The 14,453-nt window shown below is 49.7% G+C and overlaps 1 protein-coding gene across 2 annotated transcripts; it reads left to right on the forward strand.

Annotated features, from left to right (window-relative positions):
- The first annotated feature begins 49 nt into the window (after window positions 1-49).
- ISG20L2 (interferon stimulated exonuclease gene 20 like 2) lies at window positions 50-5,265 on the forward strand. 2 transcript variants are annotated; one of them, XM_006051958.3, is made up of 4 exons: window positions 50-195; window positions 789-1,634; window positions 3,461-3,661; window positions 4,365-5,265. In XM_006051958.3, exons 2-4 carry the CDS (start codon window positions 903-905, stop codon window positions 4,476-4,478), a joined length of 1,047 nt encoding a protein of 348 aa, XP_006052020.1. In that variant the 5' UTR covers window positions 50-195; window positions 789-902; the 3' UTR covers window positions 4,479-5,265. The 2 variants fall into 2 exon arrangements, with proteins under 2 accessions (XP_006052020.1, XP_006052021.1); XM_006051959.3 differs by having other exon boundaries at window positions 51-195; window positions 896-1,634.
- Window positions 5,266-14,453: the final 9,188 nt, after the last annotated feature.

Here is a 14,453-nt window from a genome sequence, read left to right on the forward strand (position 1 = left end):
CGCCGCCGCTGCTGCCGCTGCCCACACACTCCGAATCCCTGGCCTCGCTTCCGGAGGCAGGGGCCGTGCGGGTACGCGGGCGCCGTCCTCCGGCGCGTTCCAACCCGCGGGCCTGCCGGCCTGGGCACCGCCGACGCGCGCCGATTTCCGCATCCGGCTCTTGGCGCTTCCGGTCTTAGCGGGCCCATCTAGGAGGTAAGTAAGTGAGCGTGCGAGGCTGGCTCCGCGGCGTGGATGGCAGCTGTTCCTTAGACTCGGTTCCTTCCCCCACCAATGTGTGTTGTCAAAGGTCCTTTTGTGGGACAGAGACTTGAGTGAGATGCATGTGGAGATTTCCCCCACCTGGAAACGAGGGAGATGAGTGCCTGAATTTGTATCTCTACTCGTGGGACCCGCGTGGGGATGCTAGGGTAATCCAGAGGTCAACTTTGCCAAACCTGTCACTGCCTTTGAGCATACTTAGACGTTCCCTCCATGGGCAGATGATAGAGTTCACCTATTCTGGCGTTGTAGATCGCAGTTTCAGCTAGTTGGTTTTGCGACCCCCTAAGTTTACAAATGAGACTGAGATCTAGAGAGGGGACATGGCCTTCCTAATACCATACAGCTGGTGAATTGTGGAGCTTTCTAGAATCCAGGCTTCCTGGTTCAGAATGAAGTTCTCCTGTCATTTCACATTATTTGAGGGGTTACTCTGATGTCTTCCCTCTCTCTTAAGTCCTGCAAAGATGGGTCTTATTGACTACCAAGCCTATGGGCTCCGTTATCAGGATCGCTTTCTTCCCTAGGGTATGCTGCAAACCTCCAAATGCTGGTCTGTGGGATTCAGCAGATGAGTCTTCTATCTTCCTCTCATCTGTAAGCTGTTCTTCCCAACTGTTCTCTCACCATCCAGTGTCATCATGTCTACCTTACTCCTCAATCTGGATTTTGGCGAGCCTCCCCCCAAAAAGGCATTAGAGGGAAATGCCAAGCACCGAAAATTTGTCAAGAAGCGGCGACTGTTGGAACGGAAAGGCTTCCTCAATAAGAAGAAGCAACCCCCTAGTAAGGTGCCTAAGTTGCACTCAGAACCTTCAAAGAAAGGGGAAACTCCCAGGGTAGATGGTGCTTGGAAGGCCACTCCCCTTCCAAAGAAGACAACAGCTGCCTCCAGCAGTGGGTCAGAGCAGTCCCTGGACAAGAAAGCTGCAGTGCCTTGGCTGACTCCTGCCCCTTCACAGAAGGCTGGTTCTGTTGTGGCTAAAGTAGATTTGCTGGGGGAGTTCCAGAGCGCCCTACCAAAGATTAAGAGCCACCCAACTCGCCCCCAGAAGAAGGGCTCCCAGAAGAATCCTCCACCCAAGAATGGCCCACAGAACTCCACCCATACACATTCAGAGAATAAATACTCTGGGGCATCCCAGAAGATACCAGGGAAGATGGTGGCAATTGACTGTGAGATGGTGGGTACTGGACCCAAGGGGCATGTCAGTTCCTTGGCTCGATGTAGCATTGTCAACTACGACGGAGATGTGCTTTATGATGAGTACATCCTCCCCCCCTGCCACATTGTGGACTACCGGACCAGATGGAGTGGTATCCGGAAGCAGCACATGGTGAATGCTACACCCTTCAAGATTGCTCGGAACCAGGTAGGAGGCATGAGGGATGGTGGTAGCAGTGAAGCAGATAGGGCGAAGTCCAAATCATTTTTCAGCAAAGGATATCGCTCTGGGAAGGCACCAAAGGATTGTGGAGGGATGGTTGGAGTGGATGGAGTAGCAGATAAAGAAGGCTTTTCTTTCGGGATGAAGAGTGGTAAGAACCTGGAAACTTAAAAATAGCTGGTGTAATAAACTATATTAGATCTGTTTTAGATCCCAAGTGGAATCCTCACCTGGCTAATTGGGACTCTGCTAGAAAAACAGCAACCCGTGATGGACAGAGTAGCAGGCATGAGTGCCAGGGGGAAAGGGCTCAATTTGAGAATACCTTGTAGAGGTGGGGCTAGGGTTGAGAACAGAGAGGTGGAGGGCGCTTCCCAAGCAAGAAGTGGCCTGTGGCAGTGTGAAAAGTTGGTGGATAACTGGAACAGGCAGCCTGCAATGAAGGGGGTAAAAGACACAGGCCTGATATGTTGGGGTTCTCATCTCATTCACTGAACAATCCTAGCCACTGTAAGCTCTATGCTGAAAACTGGAGGCACGCTGAATGAACAGGAAAGGAGGATGAGCTGGTAGAGGGGAAGCGGAAAGGAGCTGCTGGTCTTGGAAGGCCTCCAGAGGGCACCCTTGATCCACTGTGTAATTTCAGCTCCACATTCTTTGTCTTGTCTAGACACACTGTTCCAGTAATTTCTCATATGCCAAAGCAGTAAGTTGGAGGAATTTCATCAGCTAGATTTTAGAAAGAACATGAAGAGTTAAAGAACATCCTGTGCACCCTCAAGTGTGAGCAAAGGCTCGGGAGAGTCAGAAGATTGGGTGGGTCGAAACAGCACGTCCACTTAGCTTTAATGAAGGCTGTGTGTTGAAATTAATGCAAAGTAAAGGTGTTAGTGGTCAGTAAACTGTAGGGGCGACCAAATACCAAGTTGATTAGACTATATCTGGTTTTCATCATAAAAATCAGTGCCCAAGCTGGGGTATGAGACCAAGGTACATTCAAATGAGTCTGTACCCTTCCAAGGGGGTCCCATTGAGAGGCCAGGCATTGATCCCAGGCCTGTTAACTCTTTCGCAGTCTGTTTGGAACCCCATTTTGGTAATGGCCCTCAGAGTTCATGGCATATTCTTTTGACGTCCTCATTGGAAATGAGTCTTTTTCTTTTTTTTTAGGGGGTGGGGCATACCTTGAGGCTTGTGAGATCTTTGTTCTGTAACCAGGGATCAAACCTGGTCCCCCTGGCAGTGAGAGTGCTGAGTCCTAACCACTGGACTGCCAATTCTTAATTCCCAATTTTTAAGTTTTTATAGCTTGTAGGCCCTTTGAGAGTCTGATGAAAGCCATAGATTCCTTCCAAAAAACAAACACAGAAACATACGCATATCAATTTGCATATAATTGGGGGCTTCCATTACCTGCCTGGAGCCCATCTTTACAGTAATTGTCCCAGCCTGTATCTAAGGCCAGCGTAACAATTATCATGGTTAAAGAACTTCAAGTATCAAGCCAGGACTGAACTAGGTAATTACATGAACATCACATTGCGGTAGAAATTAATGTGACGATAAGGAACCACTGGCTAGGTACATCCAAACAGGGTTACACCATGAAAAATGCCTACTTTTACCTCGCGGAGAGGAGATGGATTTCAGGTAAAAGAAAACTTGCAGGAGAAGGCATTTCAAGGATGAGACAGGTGAGCAAGTGGTGAAAAGAGCCTAGGAGGACTTAGAGCTGTGTTGGACTTTTAGAATACAGAGGCTGCATCTGTGAATCGTGCTCCTTACCACCTCCTCTTCCATGTCTGTTTCAGATCTTGAAGATTCTCACAGGGAAGATAGTGGTGGGGCATGCCATCCACAACGACTTCAAAGCCCTTCAGTACGTTCATCCCAAGTCCCTCACCCGAGACACCTCTCATATCCCCCTCCTCAACCGTAAGGCTGACTGCCCAGAGAATGCCACCATGTCTCTGAAGAGTCTCACCAAGAAGCTGTTGAACCGGGACATCCAGGTAGCGTCTCCCCAAAGGCTGCCAGACCCCTGGCTTGGACGGGAAAGGCTCACCTGGTTCCTCTCTCCAGGCTCTGACACTCAGATTCCTCTGATTGTAGAGAAATCCAGGGGGAGATGCTCTGATGGGAAGAACTTTGGGCAGAGAGGTCCATCTCTACTTAGGCATAACAGTTCTTGTTTCCTACCTCCCAGAGTGTTCCACAGGGTACTTGGAAAAGGAAAAAAGCCTAAAAGTGGGACTAAAACCTTAAGTAAGAAAAATGGGAAGCAGGTAGTTGTGGTGGCCTAACTGACCATAAAGTGGTTTCAGGGGCCTCTTATGTATTTCATATGTTTGGCAGTCAAAGAGGGGGTGGTCTGCCTGGCATGAGGGTATAGACACATGTCATACATAGATTAGTTAAGGAACTAGGGAAGATGGAAGACTCAGAAGGTCTGTCTATGATCAGGTCTGTTCTGCTTCTACAGAAGAATGTAGAACAATATGGTGTGTACTTGTTGCCAGAGAAAGGACTGAGGCACACCGTAGTATAGGAGTTGAACCCCTGAAATCAGATGATGAGTGGGGCCCCACCAGAGGTCTGCCTTTGCAGCCCGCTAACTGCACAAGCAGCAGAATCACTGAGGTTGGAGAGAACCAGTTGGGAAGGGAGGAAACGGCCTCCTGTAGCCTCATGCTCTTTTCTTCCTCCCTTGTTCAGGCTGGGAAAAGTGGACATTCCTCAGTGGAAGATGCTCAGGCCACCATGGAGCTGTACAAGTTGGTTGAAGTTGAATGGGAACAGCACCTGGCCCAGAATCCCCCTAAAGACTAGGGGACACTGGCGATGCGCCAGGCGGAAGCAGCAGCACACCCAGGGCGGGGCAGTGGCCATGGACAGCCCCACCAGCGCCGCACCTTGGAAGCCAGGGGCTCTGGGGAGAGGGAGGCTGCACCCCAGGCTTAGCATCCATTGAAATTCACTTCAGGTGTTGTGTGTCTGGTTAACCGTTACTTGGAAGGAGGACGCCTCCATGTCAGAACCCACCCCCAGGCCGTTTACCTCTTAAATGGTGCTAACCGTGTGTCCCAAGGTGCTTTGCTTCTGGGATAGTCTTTTGACTTTCAAAGGGCACGGCAAACTGGGAAACATCTTTTCCCAAACTGCCTTATCACTAGGGTGGCCATGTGTCTCATTATGCCTTTCCTCTCAAGCAATTAACAGCACCCTCTTTCACTCTCAGAAGTATCCTGTTGGATGATAACTTGTATGATCACAATGCATCTCTCAGACTCTGCTTTCTGCCCAGAGTCTACATCTGGTTTGTGTTGGGATATCACCTGTTCTTTCCACCTTGAATTCCGGAGGAGCCATTCCTGGTGAGGTTTACTTCTCCTTAGGGTTATGGGCAGTAGAGGTAAGAGAGTGACTTGGAAATCAATTTTTCTGATTTAGGAAAACAGTCTCCTAAAGTGATAGAGAATTTATTTAATTTAAATCCCACTTGCTAGGTTAAAGAAGAATTTTAAAGTGTTTCAATGAGTTTTAGTCTTTTACTTTGCTAAACCAAGCCTCTGAAAATGTAAATTATTCCCTTGATAAATTTTTTATAAAGGAAAAACAGTTGTGTGGTGTTTTCTTTATAACTTCACATTAAACAGCTTTGCCACAGACTCCTTAGCGCTGTAGTTCTGCTAGGGGGACTGGGTCTCTGGATGACACTGATGGGCCCTGGTTTGCTGGAAGTCATCAGGAAGCGCTGACCAAGCCTTTGTCTGTCGCCTGTGTGCTCTGCTGCCTTCTCAGCCCTACCACAGATCAACAAGCACACCTGAAACGACACTTCAAGCCGCACGAACACCCTCACACAGGGTATGTGACCAGGAGAGTGACTCAGAGGGTGGGCATGTGGGAGGGATGGAGCGGGGGAGAAAGGTGCTCGGTGACGCCAGCCTGGTTGCTCCTGCCAGCTCTTCCTTGGTGGTACACACCCTGATGTTGGGAAAGTGAGTCACAGGTCTGACCTTGTGGCTGGGATCACCGTCTGCGCTCTGTCTTGAGAGAATGCAGACTCCGTGTATACACCGAGACTCATGCCCTCTTGAGTGGCTATTTTGGCTCCAGAGGCCAGAGTCGCAGTTGCGGCTGCCTATAGAAGGGAATTTGCTGCAGCCAAATGAGACCTCGGACGTGGTCTTGCTGCTGTGTCCCGCACTACGGCATCTGCTTGAACAGGCAGCTGTTGAGCTCTGAGCAAGTTGGTTCCTGTTGAACCCAACATAAGCAATGTCCATGACACTTCACGAAGAAGCACTAGGCGCTCTTACACATCTCTAAGTGGGAATAATGTAGGAAGGTCACACCAAAAACGGGTTGCAAGTCTTAAATGAATGTGAGTCTTAATTACATTGCAATCAGGAAACTAGAAGCTAAGTGGAAAATTCTCCTTTGAGTTCAGGTTTTAGGGTACCTGGCTGGGTAATTTATTTTATGAAGTATACTGTTGATTTACAATATTGTTTCTGATGTACAACAAAGTGACTCAGTTATATTTAACAATAATATAGTTTTTTTCATGTTATTTTCCACTGTGATTTATCATACGATGTTGAATATAGTTCCCTGTGCTCTACAGTAGGACCTTGTTCATTCTGTATCTAACAGTTTACAGCTGCTAACCCCACACTCCGATCCATCCCCCCCACCTCCCTCCTTGGCAACCACGCGTCTGTTCTCTGTGCGTCTGTTTCTGTTTCACAGACAAGTTCATTTGTGTCATGTTTTAGATTCCACATGTAAGTGATATCATATGGTATTCGTCTTTCTTTTATTCACTTACTTCACTTAGTATGGTAATCTCTAGTTGCACTTGGCTTTTATGCTCTACTTCACCCCCCAACTCAGGCAACCTCCGTCCAGCATTGGGAAGGGCTAAGTCTCACTTTTGCTCACCAAAAAGAACCTGGAGACCAGAGGACCTTGCAACCATTTTCTTGCCCTTTTCTCATATCATACTTCCTGGTCAGAGCCCAGCTCACCCTGCAGGGTGCCTGGGGATCCCTGTACTTTAATCCCCTTCTTTCTCTGCCCCTTTGTTCTCAAGCTTCATCCAGTTGATGACAGATAAGCCCCATTGCAGATTTCTACCTAAATACCAATCAGCAAGTCCTGGTTTGCCTTAAGTTTGAGGCCCTTTGGAGCATATGCACAACAAAACAAATGTTCTACCGACAATACTCTTTCCATGTCTTGATATTTCCTAATGCTGAGCCCCCTTCTGCAGGTGAGAACGATGAAGGGCAAAAGAGTGTGAGAAGTATATGCTGCCAAACACACTGATCTTTTGAAATGTCATATAGTAAAGTGATTCTTGGGAGGGGAAGTGTATTTTGAAATTTCAGGTCATAGTGCTGCCATTCTCTCTACTCTTAAAAGCCACTGGTTGAGGGAATTCCTTGGGAATCCAGTGGTTAGGACTCCACAATCTCACTGTAGAGGGCCCAGGTTCAATCCCAGGTCAGGGAACTAAGATCCCACAAGCCACGTGGTACAGCCAAAAAAAAAAAAAAACACTGAATCAAGACTCTAACAAGGAGTCATTTGATTCCTGGTTTAACAGATGATTACAGCTGACAGAAGGAAAGATGAACAGTACTGTAATTATGAACTTGCCCCAAGGCACATTAGCCCAAGTCCAAGTTTAGAGACACAGATTCCCATGTGTGCAAGCACACTATGCCAAGGGCATTTATGAATATCCTGCATTACAGTCTGCGTATTGTTCACAAGGCACTTTTCATTTACCCTGTAACTTAGGGCAAGTCCACCAAACAGTTGACAGCAGAACAGCATTTTATTGCTATGTAGATACTAGGCATCAATTTTGATTTTGCTACTTAATCAATTTGTGCTGGTAAATCAGTTTGCTTCTTAGGAACCTCGGTGGTTCTAGCGTTAAAATCCTGGGGTTCTCTTCTAGCTTTGAAGTCTAGCTAATGGTTGCTACCATTAATAATAATAATGGCAGCCATTTGTTGAGTGCTTCTCTGCTTCTCTGAGTCAGGTACTGTGCTGAGTCTTTAGGAGCGTGGTCCTACTCTCCGTAAGGGAGATGGTAGTATTCCAATTGAACAGTTGAGGAAACTGAGGCTGACGAAAAGTGAGACATCTTCCCTAGGCCAAATAGCTGGAAGTTGGCAGTGCTGGCATGCAGACCTGCCAGGTCTGTCTGTCTGGAGCCTCAGCTCTTAACCACTCTCCAACTGGGTTGGTAACACAGCCAGGCAGCATCTGATGAGGTTGGCATCCTGCCACTCAAATGTTTATTATTAAACACTTGCTATGTGCCAGGCATTGTGCTAGGCACACAGAAATGGCATGTGCCCCCAGTTGCTTACAGTAACCTGAAGCAGAGAAACCAGTATATTGATATCAATGCCCTGTGGCAAGCACTGTCTAGGGTCGCCGAAGAATTTAAAATAGGGAAGTGATGTGATCAGATTTCAGTTTTAGGAAGACAATGCTGGCAGCCAAATGGAAGCAGGATTGAGTAGGGCCAGAACATGAGTCCTTCTGTTTGAGTAATCTGATGAGCAGTGATGTAGTCCTGAATTAATGAAGTGGGAAGGTGCATATGAGCATCACAGAGGGGGTAGAATCAATAAGATTTAGAGATCAGAGCAAGGGGATTAAAGGCTGCCTTGGTATTTCTGAACTACAGTGGATAGACAGGAGTGGTGCCACTAACCAAGACAGAGCGTATGGTGGGCAGGAGAGCAGGTTTTTGAGGAAGATGACTTGGGTATTGATTGGGTTGACTTTGAGCTTCTTGAAGATACCCAAGTGTAGATACCCAGCCAGCAGCTGGATGTACCAGACTGGAGTTTAGCAGAGTAAATGAGATCTGGGGCTGGAAACTAAGACCTAAGAGACAAGAGCACAATAGTGAGATAAAAGCCTGGGCTTGGAATGAAGCCTTTATATAAAGACATATAAAGAGCAGGTCAAAATCAGAGTCTCAGGAAGTACCCATCCTTAGAAGCTGCTGGAGGAAGAGAGGTCTGAGAGAGGACCATCAGGTAAGAGGACAGCTAAGGAGACTCCTCCCAGGACGGGGGAGGTAGCATTAACAGCATGGACAGCCAGTCCTCTGAGAGCCAACAAAAGGGTCTGTTTTGTAGCAATTCAGTGCCCTTCATCTGAGCAACGTCTGAGAGGGGCAGCAGCAGCTCAGCCAAGGCAGGCTGGAGAATAAACTGGAGGCGAGGAAGGAGTGGCTGTGGGCTGTTCTTTGTTGGCTCTGAAGGGAAGCAGATGAGGGTTGCTGTGGGAGTGTGAGGCCGGAAGGCGCTAATAGACAAAGCCAGCAGAGCATAACTTGGCTCTCGAAAGGGCAGGTGAATTAAGCTACGGTGGATCCTGAAAGAGTAGAGGGGACAGATGCCAAGCATAGCCTTGGCCAGCAATCAGGATCCCTTGTCTGCTGGGTCAGAAAAAGGAAACGGTGAGGCAGATGGCTGATGGAGATGGTTGGGTTTTGTTTTGTTTTGGGGGGGCTGCTTTTTGGCCACGTGGCAGCTTGTACAGTCCTAGTTCCCTGAGCAGGGATTGAACCCAGGCCCTTGGTGTTAAGAGCGCAGAGTCCTAACCACTTTACTGCAAGGTAATTCTTGGAGCTGGCTTGGGATGTTGGTGGAATAAAGTGATTAGGGTCTGGTGACCTTGCTTGCTCATTAAATTGGAGGCAGAGTGGTCGGCTGAGTATGAGGGGGAAGCTAAGGGACAGAAACTTAGAAAGAATAAAGATAGTGTGGAGCAGCCACCAAGAAGACAGGAGGGTGAGCCGACTGAGAACACAAGGAAGGGCCTCTGAGCAACAGCAGAGCTCCTGACTGAGGTCAGAAAGTGAGTTTGCAGGGCCCCTGCAAACTGCTTGTCACATTTTTCTTCTAGCATCATTCAGCAACCCAAACAGGAAAGCGAAGAGTTTAAATGCTCACAGCTGACAGTGTGTGGTCCCCGAGGCAAGTGCCTAAACCTAGATGGAGACGAGGTTGATGGAGTCTGTGGAGTCAAGGACCTGAGAGGCTGACCTGTTGAGTAAGTGCTGGAAGCCCCCAGGGGGCCACAGGATTTCATATATATATATATAATATATATATTGTGGAGGGAAAAGTTGGGGGGTTGTGCCATGCAGTGTCTGGGGATCTTAGTTCCCTGATTAGGGATGGAACCCATGTGCCCTGCAGTGGAAGCCCAGAGTCTTAACCACTGGACCACCAGGGAATTCCCCAGGACTAGAAACAGGAGGATGGGGAGCTTGAGCTAGATCTTCAGGGACCTGAGGTGGACAGATGCTGCAAACAAGGAGTTGAAGATGCAATAAACACATGCTGTGAGCCTTAATGAGCTGGGTTGGGATTTCTAAGAGGGCAGCTGGGGCATCATGGAGAGTTCTGAACTCTCCCAGCCAGTGAGCGCGGCCTCCGCCACGGCTGTCTCCCTCTCGTTTTCAGACCTGATTTTTATCAGAGTACCTCTTTCATGCACCTATCAGTTCAGTTCAGTCGCTCAGTCTTGTCCGACTCTTTGCAATCCCATGGACTGCAGCACGCCAGGCCTCCCTGTCCATCACCAACTCCCGGAGTTTACCCAAACTCATGTCCATTGAGTCGGTGATGCCATCCAACCATCTCATCCTCTGTCGTCCCCTTCTCCTCCTGCCTTCAATCTTCAAGGACAGTTAAATAAATGATTAAATCAAGAACAAGTGTACGAATGAAAGACATATTTTTTCAGCCTTAGTAGTCATTGATTTTGGCTGAAGTCATTCACTTTTCATCCATTTGTTCAAGAAATATTTACTGAGCACAAACCAGGTGCTGTTGTAGGCCAGTGAAGTCTGCGCAGACCTCCCTTGTAGTGGGGATGATGAGTGATATGAAGAAAAGTAAGGGGATAAGGCAGATATGTGTACATAAGATTCTAGATGGTTTGTTTAGAGAAGGCATTTTTGAGGAAGTGACATTTGAGCAGAACTGAAAGACGTGAAGGAGCAAGTCAAGTAAATATCTGGGGGAAGAATATTCCAGAGAAAGAGATCAGTGCAAAGTCAGGAGTAATGCTTGATATATTTAGGGAGCAGCATGGCTGGAACAGGGGAAGCCAAGGGGAAGGGGGTAGGGGCTGGGGGGTCAGTGAGCAGGGGGAGATATAGGCCCATGATATAGACCCTTGTAGGCCATTGTAAGGACTGGGACTTACTCTCTGCATGAAACGGGCCCCAGTGCAGGGTTTTGAACAATGGTGTGAACTGACTCAGGATTTAAAGGACTCCCCCTGGGTGCTATGACTGGAAGAGAGTGGGAACAGAAAACCAAAGCGGAGGTTCTTGCTGTAATCTAGGCAAGCGATGACAGGAGTTGAGGCCAAGGAGGTGGTAAGTAGCCTTATCTGAAACTGATTAACTTTGCACACATAGATGATCTCTTGTGCAGTTGATGCTGAACAGATGTTTAAACCAAGACTGGCATCTTTGGCCTTTCAACTCTCACCCAAGTTCCTGTACATACTAGCCCACCAGATAGCTCAGGAAGTACACGCACCCTCACCAGTAGGGGACCCAGTGTGTGGTCAGGGGTGGAGGTTTGCCACCGTTTCTGGGTAGATAGTCAGGGTTGCACCATCTCCTTCAGGCAGTGACTAAATGGGTAAGTGACATCTAGTGGCACTGCTGAGCTCAGGGAGGGGTCCCGGTGAGCCCTTGCCACCCCAGCCCCTTGTCTCTTGGAATTGCTGCACAGGTTTTTTTCCTGCTCTGCTTTCTGCCCTCCTACCGCTTCACTGTGCTGACTTTGCTGGTTTTGTTTTTTTCTTTAATATGTGAGGCTCCTAGCCTTATTTAGGGGTACCATCAACTCTGTGCTTTCTTTGAAAGAGTGTATATAATGCATAGGATTTTGAGAGATGTGGGGGTGGAGGGAGAGTCAGAGAAAGAAGATATTTTTAAGAATTTGGCATGGAAAGACAAGCACATCTTAATCCTCTCCCAGGCTTAACCAGATTCCATTCTGAAGTGTTTAAGAGTGAGCTTTGGGATCAGACCCCAGGCAGCGCATAGGAAGTTCTCGCACAGTGGCGGGCTCAGAGCCACTCTTCTCCCAGACCTGGGCACTGAGGGTTGGGCCCTCGCCCGGGACCCTGACCCTCCTGTCCCATTGCAGCACCAGGAACCCAAACTGTCTGGCATCCCCAGACCAGAGGCAGCTTCACCGAAAGGCCGGGTCCTTCACTCCCTTCTATTTTGTGGAATCCTACTCAGTCCCTTCTTTGGAAAGACTCCATGAGATGGATCCAAACCATAACCAAAGGAGGAAGAAGGCAGACTGCCCCTGCCCTCAGAGCTGAGGAGGGCGATGGAGCCCACACCCAGGACCAACGGGAAGTCAGAGGCAGATATCCAACCTTGGCAGCTTGAGACCTCAGGCTGGGGCAGGGATGCTGGGCTGGGCTGGGCTGGCAGAGTGGGTGGGTCTGGGAAGCTTTCCTGAAGGGTGGGAGGGTGGATCTGGGGTCGGATCAAAGAAGCCTGGGCTAGAGCAAGGGTAGAGTGTTCTGTTGCCTTCCTGCTAGGTTAGCCACCCCCATGCCCACTCTCCACTCCAAGGCAGGAACTGCCTCCTCCCAGCTTTGGAATCAATTCCCTGGGACTCCTAGGAACCTAGTACCAGGGGGTCTGGGAGCTCATCAGAGGAGAGACTTGGCCCATGGAGACCACACTGCCCCCAGGCAGGGAGAAAGGCACACCCTGTGTGTCCTTGACTCAGGATGGCACCCTCTCTGTGCCAGCTGCTGCAAGCTCAGATGGAAGGCTAACAAGAAATCCAGATCATCTGGAAACCTGGAAATGTGTAGCCAACAGTCCCAGAGCGCTGGGATTCAAGAGGTGTGAGACCGTGGCGAGGAGGTTGGCAATTGTGAAATCCAGGATCTGCTGGCTCTTTTGACCCCCCAGGGACATGTTCCTGAGGCTCTCCAAGTGCCAAAGCTCCCGTCTGAATGTCTTTCCCAGGTTGGTGGAGAAGACGCAGGCAGGGAGAGATGGGGGCTTCGTCCAGTGTGCGTCCTCAGCCTAGTGAACTGAAATTCACAGGCACTAGCCAGCCCGGTGCCCCCTGGGAATCTGGGCAGGCAGTGGAAGGGGGGTGCTAGTGGATGGGGAGGGGTGAAGGGGTACTGGGTTGAGGGAGGCAGGGGGACTATACAGTCTCTCTTTGACAGCTAACATTTTCCAGAGCTGGCGCCCGCAGGGGAAAGGAAATCAGAGCTTCCCACCTCACACATCTTTTTCCCATTTTGTTCATGCTGCCCAGGGAAAGCCATTAGGGCCAGGTCAGTCTGGGGCCTCCCCTACCCGCCCATGTCTCCAGCCCTACTATAAGGAGGGGTAAGTTGGTGGGGTCACTGGAAGGACAAGGCCCTAGCCTGGTGAAGGGGCCAGACTCTGAACTCTTGCATCCTTTCTTAATTCCCTCCCTGCTCAAGATGGGAGGATGGGGGCAGGGACCAGGAATCTGGGCTCCTGGACCCCACCCTTACTCTGCTCAAATCCCCCTGCAGCTCTGATTCTGTCTCTGGGGAGTCTGGCCCAGTGTCCTGGGCCTGGTCTGCAGCAAGAAGGGCCCTGGGGTTGGGGAAGCTGGTCCTTATCACCCAGCTCCTGGGGTCCCAGCCTCCTCCCTGGAGCCATTAGCACAGCCGGCTTCCATAGGAGCCCAGCTGGGCGCCAAACTACCAGATCTTATCTGGAGACAGCAGCTGCATGTTGGGGGTTAGAAAAGGAGGGAAATGGGAGTGCTAAGGAGCTTTGAAGAGGTGTTCCCCCCGAGCTGGCTGACGTTCCTGAATCTGATCTATCAGTCCCACTTACCCTGCGCCCCAGGGACAGTGGGTCCAATACCCCCTTTCTATCTCCATACAGAACCTTAAAGCATAGGCCTAGGGCCCCCTCAGTCTCTTCTCTGGGATCTCACCCTTCTCTCCCACCACCCCCTACTTCTTTCCTCTTCAGTCTCAGAGTCTGATTATCTGGCCCAGTGCCCACCTTCCGCAGTTCAGGCCAGAGGAGGAATGTAGCCCCAAATCAGCCTGCAGCCCTGTGACTTCTTTCTTCCTCCAAAAACTCCAGATTGTCTCAATGGTCAGAGGGGTTCTGTGGAGCCCTGGCTCTTCTTGCATTTCTCATCCCCAGAGAGTGGGAGAAGAGATATCTGGGAGGGGGCTTGAGCTCCCCAGAAAATGTCTTGGGCTGGACCGCAGGCTGTTCATCTTTTCCCGGGTCTGTTCATCTTTTCACTGTCCCCAGGTACCATGCAAACCCAAGGTCCACTCTGCCAAGCTTATCATAGCTACAGCCTTCTCCCTCCTGCCTCGGGCTGCCAGGGGTTAAGGGGCCAGTGCCAAGAGTGGAAATGGCAAAGGGGTCTGGCCCTAGTCACTGCATCATAAAAGCCAGGAGGAGTTTTACAGCAGGTCACAGGGCTGACTGGCTTCTTCATCCAGCAGTGTTGCCCTGGGGGGATTCCTTCCGGAAGGGGGAAGGGGCCACGGCTGGCCAGAGTCAGGCCCAGGGCCATGGGGGTTCAGATCCGCGCCACACTGAATCCCCGCCTCAGCCTGGAGGTTCTCTTGAGAAGCAAGGAGGCTCTAGAGGAAGGGGGGTCAAATTTGGTGTTTTTCACTGCAGTAGGAGAGAAAGTGAAAGGAAATGGCAACCCACTCCAGTATTCTTGCCTGGAGAATCCCAGGGAT

The sequence above is a fragment of the Bubalus bubalis genome, chromosome 6 (assembly GCF_019923935.1).
Source record: "Bubalus bubalis isolate 160015118507 breed Murrah chromosome 6, NDDB_SH_1, whole genome shotgun sequence".
Taxonomy (NCBI): domain Eukaryota; kingdom Metazoa; phylum Chordata; class Mammalia; order Artiodactyla; family Bovidae; genus Bubalus; species Bubalus bubalis.

Bases quoted from the DNA above. Each gene is read 5' to 3' on its own strand.
- ISG20L2 (XM_006051958.3), top strand. From the start codon at position 903: ATGTCTACCTTACTCCTCAATCTGGATTTTGGCGAGCCTCCCCCCAAA. The intron at 1,635-3,460 runs GTAGGAGGCATG...TGTCTGTTTCAG, and splicing joins TCAAGATTGCTCGGAACCAG to ATCTTGAAGATTCTCACAGG. The intron at 3,662-4,364 runs GTAGCGTCTCCC...TCCCTTGTTCAG, and splicing joins TGTTGAACCGGGACATCCAG to GCTGGGAAAAGTGGACATTC.